This window comes from Esox lucius, chromosome 20 (genome assembly GCF_011004845.1).
Source record: "Esox lucius isolate fEsoLuc1 chromosome 20, fEsoLuc1.pri, whole genome shotgun sequence".
Taxonomy (NCBI): domain Eukaryota; kingdom Metazoa; phylum Chordata; class Actinopteri; order Esociformes; family Esocidae; genus Esox; species Esox lucius.
In genome coordinates this window covers 27,492,207-27,506,240 of record NC_047588.1, presented here as the reverse complement: position 1 = coordinate 27,506,240, position 14,034 = coordinate 27,492,207, and the positions used below count along the sequence as shown (strand labels likewise).

Here is a 14,034-nt window from a genome sequence, read left to right as displayed (position 1 = left end):
TAATGACATAACTATGTCTTTAAAACAAGATCATATTTAGTTTTTACCAGAAAAACATTATTTTCTTTTGATTTAAAGTTCAGAGCTCCCATACACCTAATTTGTGTGGCACTAGAATAGAATATGCTATGGCCTCCAATAATGTAAATTACATGTAATATCAAATGCTCTTAGTATAAAATTGTTCTTTACACCCCTAGTCTTGTTAAAGGTGGTGTGTGTACCTACCAGCCCACTGCCCTGTACACTTTCAAAATGCCTACATTGCAATGAAATGGAAAAACTAAGGGTGAAAGGTAGACCAGCAAAACACCTGTCTCAACGTCAGCCGTGAAGAGGCAACTCTGGGATTTTGGACTTCTAGGCAGAGTTTTTCCTCTGTCCAGTGTCTGTGTTCTTTTGCCCATCTTAATCTTTCCTTTTCATTGGCCAGTCAGAGGTATGGCTTTTTCTTTGCAACTCTGCCAAGAAGGCCAGCATCCCAGAGTCATCTCTTCACTGCTGACGCTGAGACTGGTGTATTGCGGGGACTATTTAATGAAGCTGTGAGGCATCTGTTTCTCAAACTAGACTCTAATGTATTATTCCTCTGGTTCAGTTGTGCATCAGGGCCTCCCACTCCTCTTTCTATTACGGTTAGAGCTTGTTTGTGCTGTTCTGTGAAGGGGGTAGTACACAGCGTTATACAAGATCTTCAGTTTCTTGGCAATTCCTTGCATGGAATAGACTTCCTTTCTCAGAACAAGAATAGAATGACGAGATTCAGAAGAAAGATTGTTTTTGGTCATTTTGATCCTTTAATTCAACCCACAAACGCTGATGCTCCAGATACAGAACTAGTCTGAAGAAGGCCAGGAGGCTGAGGAGATTCAGGATTCATGTGTGGCAGCTTGGCTTTTTCCTATTGCCTGACTCTGTTGCCTGATCATATACACAGCCTTGTAATGACTATGAAGCTTCTCAAATATCTGTGTTCGATGTTGATAATGTAATTTTAGTCTAATCAGCCATCTACATTTTGCCCATGCTCTTTCAGACGGACAAATGGGACAAATGTCATAGGGAAGGTTTTGTGATCTATTTTATTGTATTGCAGCGGTAGTCAGACCTGGTCCACTGTCCTTCAAATGGTTCTATATATAGTATACTGTAGATTGTGCTGTTTTATTTGATCACTGCTGGTTATGAAAATAAAGAAGTCATATTAGAAGCAAGGATGCAGGATGCAACCATGCCATTTATCATAAGTAAAATTGAATAACGTTAGTAAATAAAGGCCTATAATGAACTGTTCAAGTCATCTTATTCTTCTTCCTGATTAAATATAGAGCAAACTTACTCCTGGACTTGTTGTAGATAGACCAGAGATTCCTTACATGGATTTGAAAATGAAAAATGTACTTACTGTGGAAGAAATTGAACTCTGAGAATCTGAATTTTAGTTAATCTGTAGTCTCAGGCAATGCGGCTTGGTGTACAGAATGCTCTCCAGCATTAACTGTCTCCCACAGACCTGCATTTCACGTGTGTGTGAAGAAAGTTATGATAGCCATCATTTTTTATTCATCAGGCAATTTGGTAATGCAATGAATACCTAATGCGGCAGCTGGTAAAATATCAAAATCTCTATTGAGATAAATGGGACTATTTTTGGAGGGTTTGTGTATTTACTTTTGCATTTACCAAACTTGATCTGTTGTGCAATAACGATGCACGTCCAATAGAAGGAACAGATAACAACACTGTTTGATCATAACACACAAAGAGGATGCTGGCTCTGTGCATTACTTGAATTTGAATTTTTATTAAATGTACAACATCATATTCTACCCCTTTTATCTCATGCCTTTTTCTCTCAATCTCTTCACGATTTTTTCTTGGTTTCTTTCACCCTTCCCTCCAATCTTAATTATTGAAGTTAAAATAAAGACATTGTTCATAATTAAACGGCGTTATACACTGGGGAGCCGGGCTGAGGGATATGCCTCGGTAGGTCGTTGCTAAGGTCAATCATTAAGTACTAACAGAAGCATGGGATACAGAGGATACAGAGGGCATTTCTTCAATAAAATCATTTGGATTCTGTTTAGAGTCACACTCAACCACTCTCACACACATGGTTTAACATGTGCACGCCCGCGCACACACCAGCACATAGACTGACGATATTAAACACAGTCATGTAATGGTGTGCATTTACTACTGTAAGTTGCTCTGGATAACAGCTTCTGCTAAATTGTATCTATAGGCTTTTTCACACTGCATTTTTCCAAGCCCTGGGCTATCTTTGCCCCAGGTTAAGACTGGACCTGGGTTACCTTAGCCTGTGTTCACACAAGAGGTTGTTAACCCTGGGCTGAGGTTTAACCCTGGGCTAAGGATTCACACTTGTATTCCTAAGCCCTGGGCTAATGGACAAAAACGGCATAATACCATGTTACGTTCTACAATAAATGAAATGTTACGTTCTCCCTGGCATGCAAATAATGTTCCAGTTCATCCCTGACACACGATCTAAGATATGCTACCAAGATTCAAATAATGACTTCATGACATCGGTTGATCAAGATGCCAACCCTGTTATGATTTGCATTGACAACTTTGGTAAAACTATGCTAAGAAAGTGAAAAAAATTAGTCAACCTTCATCCTTTCGACATGTTTACAAGACAACTACTTCGCTAGGATTTGAGTGAAAGGACCGAAAAAGAAATACGGACCTGTTTAACGGCCAAGAGTGTATGTAAATTAAGTGAAAGAGCAGGTCTTGTGATAGTTTTTGACCCCATTTCACACTGGTTATTTTGTCACCGTCTTTCTGGGGCTAGCCCTGAAAAGTCGGTGCTAACCCTGCTCCAGAGCAGGGCCAGCTAGCCCTAGGCTAAATGTGGTTCTAGCCCACTTCAAAATATGCAAGTGTGAACACTTGCTTAGCCCTGGGCTTAGAAGGCCCTCAGCCCTAGGCTAAGGTGCAATGTGAACACGCCTCATGTAAATTGTAAAATGGCACACAAGAAGTCACTTGATCACGATGTAACAGGGCTGTCGTGTCTAACTATCCACCTGCCCTACCCCAGGCAGTGCAGTACAAGGAGCTGTAGACCCCTCCAGTGACTAAGACCAATGCACGCACCCTACAAACAATACTTTGTAAGTAGAACCTTTTCCACTGATTGCGGCAGTATGCCTGTTTCTATTTCTGGTCTGTAGCACACTAGAAAGAGGTTTTATCCTACTCTTCTTCGCAGAAGAGTTCAAGCTCAGTGAAACTGCAAGGCAGTTGTCCCCGCTGAAGAGAAGCAGCCGTAGTATGATGCCGATGCGACCAAGTACTTTGGGTGATAAGCTGTGTCGGCTTTGCGCCAAACATATCTTTTGGAATTATGTCAAAAGGTTCTACCTTGTTCGCATCACACCATAACACATTTTCCCACGTGGCTTTGGGATATTGAATATATCTTCTCGCAAAATGTATACAGGCATGGATGGCTCCCTTCTAGCCACCCTACCCTACAGCTCAGACCTGCAGAGAAAATTAACAATATACATGGAATATCCAACATAACAAGTGTTTTTTTTTTATTTCTTTTTTTTTTGGGGGGGGGGGGGGTGTAGTCTCTCTAAATAATAATGAGTGATTGGCAGTGTTTCCGATATAATTATGCACCACAGCAGTGTTATGTAAATTACACACTGGGAATGTTTAACCAATGTCATCATTGACTGATTGAGCCTGCTGTCATGTCTAAAAATGAACAGTTATGATTCATTGCAATTAATGTGGCCTTTGTGTTCCTCTAATTGCTTGATCACACTAGTGGGGGGTAGATACAGGGGTTAAATTGGGATTTGGGAAGTGGAGGAGCCCTACTTTCTGCTTTCCATTTGTATCTAAAACGTTCACCTGCTTGCCAGTATGGGCGATCAGCTCCTTCTAGGTCTCATTATGAGCGTATGTAAAGACGCTCAGCTCCTGCTGGCTCCCACCCAGTTTAACCCATGAGATATATGGTTGCTCTTGTTCAATAGGATATTTGGACATCTCTTAACTATGTTTCTGTCAGCCATGACATTGTAGGGTAGTCAGGTTGATTAACATTCTCTGGCTTTTTTCCCACCCTCATAGGTAGCCTTTTCAAAATGTGTCTGGTACTAGTTTCTAAAGATTTCCAGGAGCTCAGTAGCTAGCTAGTCTTTCTGAGATTTGCAAAAGAATTGCTGCTTCTCATGATTCCTCTGTACATGAAGAATTGGACATTGCTATGAATTCTGGATATTGTGATTTTCTTAAAACCAAGAAATGTAGATGGACTCCACCTACCAGTGAATTGCAGAAACTGTCATTGCGTCACATGAGGAAATTCAGAATTTTAATGGTACATATGATATGTTAATACAATACTGATGAACAGATATAATTACATAGAGCAGCAGTGACATTTTCCTTTAAGGCGGCTGTTGGTCTCGTAGCAGCCTCCCTCATGAGCTTCCTCCTTGTACTGTTGTACAGTTTTGGAACGAAAGCCTGACCTTTGCAATGTCCTGATGGTGCCATCTTGCCTCCACTTCTTAATGATAGTCTTCACCTTGGTCTATATACGTTTTTACCTCAAATTATTTTATATATCTCCCCTGATCTGTACTTTTGAACAATAACATCCGGAGATATTTTGTTAGCTCTTTGTGGGCCATTGCAATCTCAACAGTATGCAATCAAGAAACCTTCAAGGAAATCAAAGATTCAGGGATTTTATTTTGGGCCAATCAGAAACACTTTGACTTATGTCTGGTTATGGGAAATTTGCTTTGTTCCATGACCTTACGCAACCCTGGCATACAGTTTTTATTAGTTACAATTTCTTAGAAAATTAATTTTTTACTTAAATGTTGTTTGTTACAAGATTTCATTAAAGATTAAAAAAGGTCTGTCATGATTTGTCTTGTTTTCAGCCTGTATATGTTGCATTGAAAATTATTACTCAATTTAAAAAAAAAAGTACTTTCTCACGTTCTTTCTTTCTCTCTGTCTGTCTCTCCATCTCTCTCTTTCTCTTTCCCTTTTTGGTCTTTTCTCTCTTTCTCTCTCGGGGCAGTGCTCTGTTTTCGTGCCACAGTCCAAACAGGATGCAACCTATTTTGATCACGGTGCCATATTGTATCATGAAATATTAACGCCTCTAGAACTTGTTACATTATGTTCTCTGAATTATGTGTGCTACTGTATTGTCCTTCATATTTGTCCTTTTTTAATTTTTATTTGAGAGGAAAGCTCAAACAGGTTTAAACACTACATACTGGGATTAGACCTGTTGGTTGTTGACAGTTTATGTATTTAGTTTTGTTCTTTGTCAAGTTCACAGCTTGAAGTATATACCTACTTCAAGTGTTCTTTTTCTCACAGTCTTTAAATACATTTAAATGGGCTTTAATTAGCATGGGAATTATATGTTTACATTATCACAGCAAGTGAAATAAGCAATGAAGAAAAGTGAGAAATGCATTCTCTCTCATGCTCTCTCCTCGTTTCTCTTTCTCTTTCCATCCCTTGCTGAATGCTGATCCAGACTTTGGAATTCTATGTCACCATGGTAACAATGTAGAGTGCAATCTCTTTACTCTGTCCCTTTTCTCTTCTTTAGATCAGATTTGTTTTTTTTATTGCTCCATATTCACTCTGTTGATTGTAGCTCTATGTTCAGATGCACAATTTGTGTTCTGCAGTCTTTTATACTCGTGCTATGAGTGTGGAGCTATTTCTAGACTTTTACAATTTCACTAACCATGAAATGGTTAACACAGTACAGCACAACTTTTTCCCCATATCTTACGGAGATCAAAGGAATGAGTTGCTCTGTTCTGTTCTCAACCCCCACACACAGACAGCACACATGATAAATACAGCTGAGACAATTAGAGAATCAAGCTGCAGTGCAGTACCCCAAAATAAAGATCAAGTTGGGGGGTTTAGGACCTCGCTCAGGGGCCCAGTGTCTCTAGTTGCCCAGTCTATCCAGCCGCGATTTGGTCCAACTTCTTACCTACCGCCTCACTAACCGTATCGTTCTGCTGCTTTTTCTTTTTGTCTTCCTATTCCAGTAGCCCAACTGCCATGTCCTCCTCAGTGACAACTTTATGTGAATAGGAGGACCAGAGGGAAGGAGTCAAACCATAACCCAAAACCTCCACCAGGACATCTTTCCAGTGAGAGAAAGAGATACAGGCCAAAGAGACAAAGAGGAAAGGAGTGTAGGAAGCAGTGGGGGAGAGAGTGAGAACAGTCGATGGATGCTGTCCGGATTGAGGGGACAGCGCATTCTTCATTAGCAAGGAGAAGAAAGATTTCCAAATGGAGTCGAAGGATAGAAACTCGCCGGGAGGTAAGTCTGGAAAATGTGTATCTTGGTAACATGATGGTGTCCCACTTCACATCAAGTAGGACTACTACATTTTTTTACATGGTTATTACACAGGAAGGAAACATGGATTGAAATGGTTATAACACAGGCAGGCAACATTTATTGAGTTGGTTATAACACAGGCAGGCAACATTTATTGAGTTGGTTATAACACAGGCAGGCAACATTTATTGAGATGGTTATTACACAGGCAACGTGTGTTGAGATGGTTATTACACAGGCAGGCAATGTGTATTGAGATGGTTATAACACAGGCAGGCAACATTTATTGAGTTGGTTATAACACAGGCAGGCAACATTTATTAAGATGGTTATAACACAGGCAGGCAACATTTATTAAGATGGTTATAACACAGGCAGGCAACATTTATTGAGTTGGTTATAACACAGGCTGGCAACATTTATTAAGATGGTTATAACACCAGCAGGCAACATTTATTGAGATGGTTATAATACCGGCAGGCAACATTTATTGAGATGGTTATAACACAGGCAGGCAACAATTATTGAGATGGTTATTACACAGGCAGCGTGTGTTGAGATGGTTATTACACAGGCAGGCAACGTGTTTTGAGATGGTTATAACACCGGCAGGTAATGGGTATGGAAATGGTTATTACGCAGGCAGGCAACGTGCATTGAGGTGGTTATTATGCAGGCAGACAACGTGTACTGAGATGGTTATAACACAGGCAAATTGTAAGTACACTCTTTAACATTGTACTTTTATCTTTAATGCCCTTGTGCAAATGAACTCTCATGGAGGTTAATGTGTACCATAGAAATGCAGTTCTAGGCTACTGGGAGATGAAGACTTTCATGTGAATGAAAGAGTTTCAGAACTGATGAATGTACAATGGAACCAGAGGGGTACACATTGGTGATAATTAAAGAGAAGGATGACAGATACTGAATAGGGTCGATTGGACATAGGCCTAAACAGTTAATTGATTCATTGATTGATTCATGGATTTGTGACTGTAAACACAGAAGGCATTGTTGAGCATTGAGCTGTTCTATTGTGTGATATACACTCACCTAAAGGATTATTAGGAACACCTGTTCAATTTCTCATTAATGCAATTATCTAATCAACCAATCACATGGCAGTTGCTTCAATGCATTTAGGGGTGTGGTCCTGGTCAAGACAATCTCCTGAACTCCAAACTGAATGTCAGAATGGGAAAGAAAGGTGATTTAAGCCATTATGAGCGTGGCAGGGTTGTTGGTACCAGACGGGCCGGTCTGAGTATTTCACAATCTGCTCAGTTACTGGGATTTTCACGCACAACCATTTCTAGGGTTTACAAAGAATGGTGTGAAAAGGGAAAAACATCCAGTATGCGGGAGTCCTGTGGGCGAAAATGCCTTGTTGATGCTAGAGGTCAGAGGAGAATGGGCCGACTGATTCAAGCAGATAGAAGAGCAACTTTGACTGAACTAACCACTCGTTACAACCAAGGTATGCAGCAAAGCATTTGTGAAGCCACAACACGCACAACCTTGAGGCGGATGGGCTACAACAGCAGAAGACCTCAACGGGTACCACTCATCTCCACTACAAATAGGAAAAAGAGGCTACAATTTGCACGAGCTCACCAAAATTGGAAGACTGGAAGAATGTTTCCTGGTCTGATGAGTCTCGAATTCTGTTGAGCCATTCAGATGGTAGAGTCAGAATTCGGCGTAAACAGAGAACATGGATCCATCATGCCTTGTTACCACTGTGCAGGCTGCTGGTGGTGGTGTAATGGTGTGGGAGATGTTTTCTTGGCACACTTTAGGCCCCTTAGTGCCAATTGGGCATTGTTTAAATGCTATGGCCTACCTGAGCATTGTTTCTGACCATGTCCATCCCTTAATGACCACCATGTACCCATCCTCTGATGGCTTCTTCCAGCAGGATAATGCACCATGTCACAAAGCTCGAATCATTTCAAATTGGTTTCTTGAACATGACAATGAGTTCACTATACCGAAATGGCCCCCACAGTCACCAGATCTCAACCCAATAGAGCATCTTTGGGATGTGGTGGAACGGGAGCTTCGTGCCCTGGATGTGCATCCCACAAATCTCCATCAACTGCAAGATGCTATCCTATCAATATGGGCCAACATTTCGAAATAATTTTTTCAGCACCTTGTTGGATCAATGCCACGTAGAATTAGGGCAGTTCTGAAGGCGAAAGGGGGTCAAACACAGTATTACTATGGTGTTCCTAATAATCCTTTAGGTGAGTGTATATATATATATATATATATATATATATATATATATATATATATATATATATATATATATACAGTATCTCACAAAATTGTGTACACCCCTCACATATTTGTAAATATTTGAGTATATCTTTTCATGTGACAACACTGAAGACATGACACTATGCTACAATGTAAAGTAGTGAGTGTACAGCTTGTATAATAGTGTAAATTTGCTGTCCCCTCAAAATAACTCAACTCATAGCCATTAATGTCTAAACCGCTGGCAACAAAAGTGAGTACACCCTGAGTGAAAATGTCAAAATTGGGCCCAATTAGCCATTTTCCCTCCCCAGTGTCATGTGACAAGGCCTCAGGAGTGAATGGGGAACAGGTGGGTTAAATTTGGTGTCATTGCTCTCACGCTCCCTCATACTGGTCACTGGAAGTTCAACATGGCACCTCATGTCAAATAACCTCTGAGGATCTGAAAAAAAGAATTGTTGCTCTACATAAAGATGGCCTAGGCTATAAGAAGATTGCCAAGACCCTGAAACTGAGCTGCAGCACGGTGGCCAAGACCATACAGAGGCTTAACAGAACAGGCCTTGCCATGGTTGACCAAAGAAGTTGAGTGCACATGCTCAGTGTCATATCCAGAGGTTGTCTTTGGGAAATAGAAGTATGAGTGCTGCCAGCATTGCTGCAGAGGTTGAAGGGGTGGGAGGTCAGCCTGTCAATGCTCAGACAATACGCCGCACACTGCATCAAATTGGTCTGCATGGCTGTCGTCCCAGAAGGATGCCTCTTCTAAAGATGATTCACAAGAAAGCCTACAAACAGATTGCTGAAGACAAGCAGACTAAGGACATGGATTACTGGAACCGCAGGGCAGTATTCCAAGGCAGTATTCCAACATTATAACGACCCCAAACACACCTCCAAGACAACCACTGCCTTGCTAAAGAAGCTGAGGGTAAAGGTGATGGACTGGCCAAGCATGTCTCCAGACCTAAACCCTATTGAGCATCCACAAACGGAAGGTGGAGGAGCGCAAGGTCTCTAACAACCACCAGCTTCGTGATGTCGTCATGGAGGAGTGGAAGAGAACTCCAGTGGGCACTCCATGCCCAAGAGGGTTAAGGCAGTGCTGGAAAATGATGGTGGCCACACAAAATATTGACACTTTGGGCCCAATCTGGACATTTGCACTTAGGGGTATACTCACTTTTGTTGCCAGTGGTTTGTACATTAATGGCTATGTGTTGAGTTATTTTGAGGGGACAGCAAATTTACAGTCTGTACACTCACTACTTTACATTGTAGCAAAGTGTCATTTCTTCAGTGTTGTCACATGAACAGATATACTCAAATATTTACATAAATGTATTCAGGGTTTTAAGTTGTGGCATACACATTTTTATTTTATAATGTAGCCAATGTCTAGCTGTGACTTCACTCTCTCTTTTACTGTGGATCCCTGTATTACAGCAATATATAAATACAAAGGGTAAAACACATACATACATACAGAAACAAAGTCTGAGCCATACACTTCACAGCAGTGGCGTCATTAGGCCTGGGCGTCCGGGGCTATATCTTTTATGAATAGCTCTGGATCTCAAATTGACCCCAAAAAAATAAATAGCCCCTGATCTATTCATCTATAATCCCGATCACACATTATGACAATGTTGACGTGTAGGCTGCTGGCATGTACATTGAAATTTTCCTCATGTACATTCAAAAGCCTGTACTTTCATTTTTATGGGGGGGCGGGCTAAACCCCAAATGTATTCTGATCCTAGCTACGCCTCTGATTCACAGTTTAGAATGGAAAGGTCATGAATCAAACACTTTGAATTGCCTTATAGGCCCTAATGCTTCTAAGTTAATGTTACTCTGCACGTCATTCTGTGAGTGTGGGTCATGGTTGTTTTTATGATTCTATAGAAAACATTTATGCCAAAACATTTATTTTTACTGCTGTAATTGTCAACCAGTTTAATACCAATAAGTCTCCTTGGGGCCTCTCTCCTCTCACACCCCCTTCTCTCTGGCCCTCTCTCTTCTGTCTCTCTCCTATCTGGCACCTCTCCCTCCTCTCTCACTCTCCCCTCTCTTGTCTTCTCTCCTCTCACACTCTGTTTTCTGGCCCTCTCACCTTTCACACTCTCTCTCGTCTCTGGCCCTGTCTCCACTCACACTCTCCTCTCACACTCTCTCTCCTCTCTGGCCCTCTCACCTTTCACACTCTCTCTCGTCTCTGGCCCTGTCTCCACTCACACTCTCCTCTCACACTCTCTCTCCTCTCTCGCCCTCTCACCTTTCACACTCTCTTTCCTCCCTGGCTCTCTCTCCACTCACACTCTCCTCTCACTCTCCTATCTGGCCTTATCGCCACTCACACTATTTTCTCACTCTCTCTCCTCCCTTCTCCCCTCTCTTCTCACTGTTTCTTTCCTCTCTTGCCCTCTCTCCTCACACTTTTCTCTTTCTCACCCCTCAAACTCTCTCCTCTCTGGCTTTGGTTCATCTCCCTTTCTCACTCTTTCCACCTAATCTTTTCTTCCTTGTTGTCTTTCTCATTCTGTTCTGTCCTGTCCAATCCTGTCTCTCTCAACCTGTGTCATCTCTGTGTCATTATGTGTTTCTCCTCTTGGTCTCCTTGTGTTGCTGTCATCTTATCCCTGTAATTCTGTCTCTGTCATTCTGTCTCATCTCTGTCTCATCCGGTCTCTGTCATCCTGTCTCATCCTGTCTCTCTCATCCTGTCTCTGCCATCCTGTCTTTGTCATCCTTTCTCTGTCACCCTGGTTCATCCTTGCTTTTTCTCACAATTCATCCGTCTTGTCAATCCTTTCATTTTGATAATCTCCCCTCATCTCTATCTCTTCCTCGTCTCCTCTCTATCTCCTTGTTCTCCTCCATCTCCCCTCCTATCTCCTCCTCTCTTCACTATCTCCTCCTCTTTCCACCTCTTCTATATTTTCTCCCCTCTCTACTCTTCTATTTGCCCTCCTCCTCTCTCCCACTCTCTGTCCTCCTCTTCATCCCTTCTTCTCTAGGCATGGTATGTGAGAAGGGGATCCAGATTCTTCTCACCACGGTGGGGGCATTTGCGGCCTTCTGCCTGATGACAGTGTCTATCGGGACAGACTATTGGCTGTACTCCCGTGCCTCCATCTGCAACAGCACAGTGAACAACTCCACAGATGACCCCCACAACAAGGACAAGAAAGACCCTGGAGCCCTCACCCACTCTGGCCTCTGGAGGATCTGCTGTCTGGAAGGTAAGCTGTCTGGAAGGGCCATTTTACACATCTAACTTATCATTTGAATCAGAGCTCCCTTCATTTCAAACAGTCATTTTTTCATATCATCTGTCTCCATAATCTGCATCTGATTTGTTCATTATTCGCCTGCTACTAACAGAATATTTCAGCGTTAATACGTTATTCAACATTTTGTCTCACGTTACCAGACTATAGAAATCTTTAACTTTGATAATCTGGATATAGGAAATACCATTACATCAAAGGGAAATGCCTGATGATGTTGGCCGTGGAGAGAGTTTATCAAGCACACAAAAATAGATTGTCTCCTCCCCACTGTGAAGGTACGTCCCAAAGACATTGGCTTGGTTTTGTGTGTCCCGCTTTATTTCTGTATCTTTTTGTGTACGCCAAACTCTAGCAATGAATCCTAGACATAAATCCCCTTGTAGAAGATGGAAATGAAACGTCGAGACCTTTTGAATCAAGACCAAACGAACCAAGGGTGCTATTGCCCCAGAGTTACAAAAGTAACCCAAAGACAGCAAGCTGGCTAGCTAGTTTAATATTTTCCATTTAGGCATCTAGTTAAGGCTGCAACACAGCTTTATTGAGTCTGATTAATACGTTATGCCTTGTTTGACAAACTATCTATATAGTTACCACCTGTTACAAATGGGCATCTATACTGTATTCAAAATTTCGCGTTACTCATTTATTTAAAGGTAAACAGCTGGTCTCATATCATTAATAGCAAGATTGACCGGCAATGGTGGATGGGTGGATGTCAGATGGCTACTTTGTTGCATTGTGCTCTAGCATCTCCTGGTGGCACGCAAGCTCAAGCTTGGTTGTTTGTACGGGAATGCATTCTCTTGTGTGCCAACAAAAGGCTTTGTAATGAGAAGCAGAAATGCATGGTGAGATGCGTGTTGGAACCTGCTCTAGATTTGATGCGAAGAGGGAAGGCCATCATCACAAATTAGATGTAACAAATAAATAAGTGTGGCCTGGCCGTGAGTAGACGTGATTGTGGTGAAAAGGGGAGGGGGTTTGATGAGCAGTTATTTATGGACCAATGCCTGCTTTGTTGTGAGAAGTGGTCAATGCTCTGTTCCTGTGCTAATCCAAAACCATTGTGTGCCAAAAATTTATATTTAACGCATTAAATTAAAAAACGATTACTGTAGATGCATAGGTAATAGCTATACAGTATGTATAATGAAACTCAATGACCTACAACTAGTTATTTTCGTAATGATTTGGTTTCTGGAAACTATATTTACATGTTCTATTAAACAGTTAAACTTAAAAATAGACAGAACAGGAACCAAAACGAAAATACTAATTGTCTTTATACAACTATAAGAACAACAGTGGTGGGGAAAATATGTATACTACTTGTTTTTCAATCAACATATACATATACTATATATTCTTGTTGTTAGTTTTCGCATAGTTAATGTATGCCTTCACATAGTAGCGTAGAGGGGAGTGGCATCCAAATGGGAAAAATATCTTTACTTCTTATGCATTGGTCAATTAACATAATATATTTTTGTTGTTAGATTTTCACATAGTTAACTTATTTTTTCACTAACTACTATCAAGCGCATTAGCTGGGAGAGAGAGGTACAGTGGATATAAAAAGTCTACACACCCCTATGAAAATGTCAGGTTTTGTGATGTAAAAGAATGATTCCATTTTTAATGTGACCTATCATGTGTAAAATTCAATTGAAAAACAAACTGAAATCTTCAAGGGGGAAAAATGAAAAATAAAAACCTTACAATAACCTGGTTGTACAACCTCTTATAAATGGGGATGTGGCTGTGTTCAGAATTAACCAATCACATTCAAACTCATGTCAAATAGAAGTCATTACACACCTGCCATCATTTAATGTGACCCTGATTAATCACAAATAAAGTTCAGCTGTTCTAGTAGGATTTTCCTGACATTATCTTAGTTGCCTCTCAGAGCAAAAGCCATGGTCCGATGAGAGCTTCCAAAGCATCAGAGGGATCTCATTGTTGAAAGATATCAGTCAGGAGAAGGGTGCAAAAGATTTTCCAAAGCATTAGATATACCATGGAACACAGTGAAGACAGTCATCATCAAGTGGAGAAAATACG

At 41.1% G+C, this 14,034-nt stretch overlaps 1 protein-coding gene across 2 annotated transcripts in view; it reads left to right on the top strand.

The window, feature by feature from the left end:
* The window catches only part of cacng8b (calcium channel, voltage-dependent, gamma subunit 8b), a 40,865-nt gene that overhangs the window by 10,500 nt on the left and 16,331 nt on the right, over positions 1-14,034 (top strand). Inside the window, exons 1-3 of one of the 2 annotated variants that reach the window (XM_034288637.1) lie at positions 5,552-5,587; positions 6,096-6,376; positions 11,692-11,916. In XM_034288637.1, the coding sequence (XP_034144528.1) occupies positions 6,346-6,376; positions 11,692-11,916 (256 nt within the window). In that variant the 5' untranslated portion in view covers positions 5,552-5,587; positions 6,096-6,345. Of the gene's footprint in view, positions 1-5,551; positions 5,588-6,095; positions 6,377-11,691; positions 11,917-14,034 lie in introns of those variants that run through there. The other variant, XM_010884897.3, reaches the window with a different exon arrangement.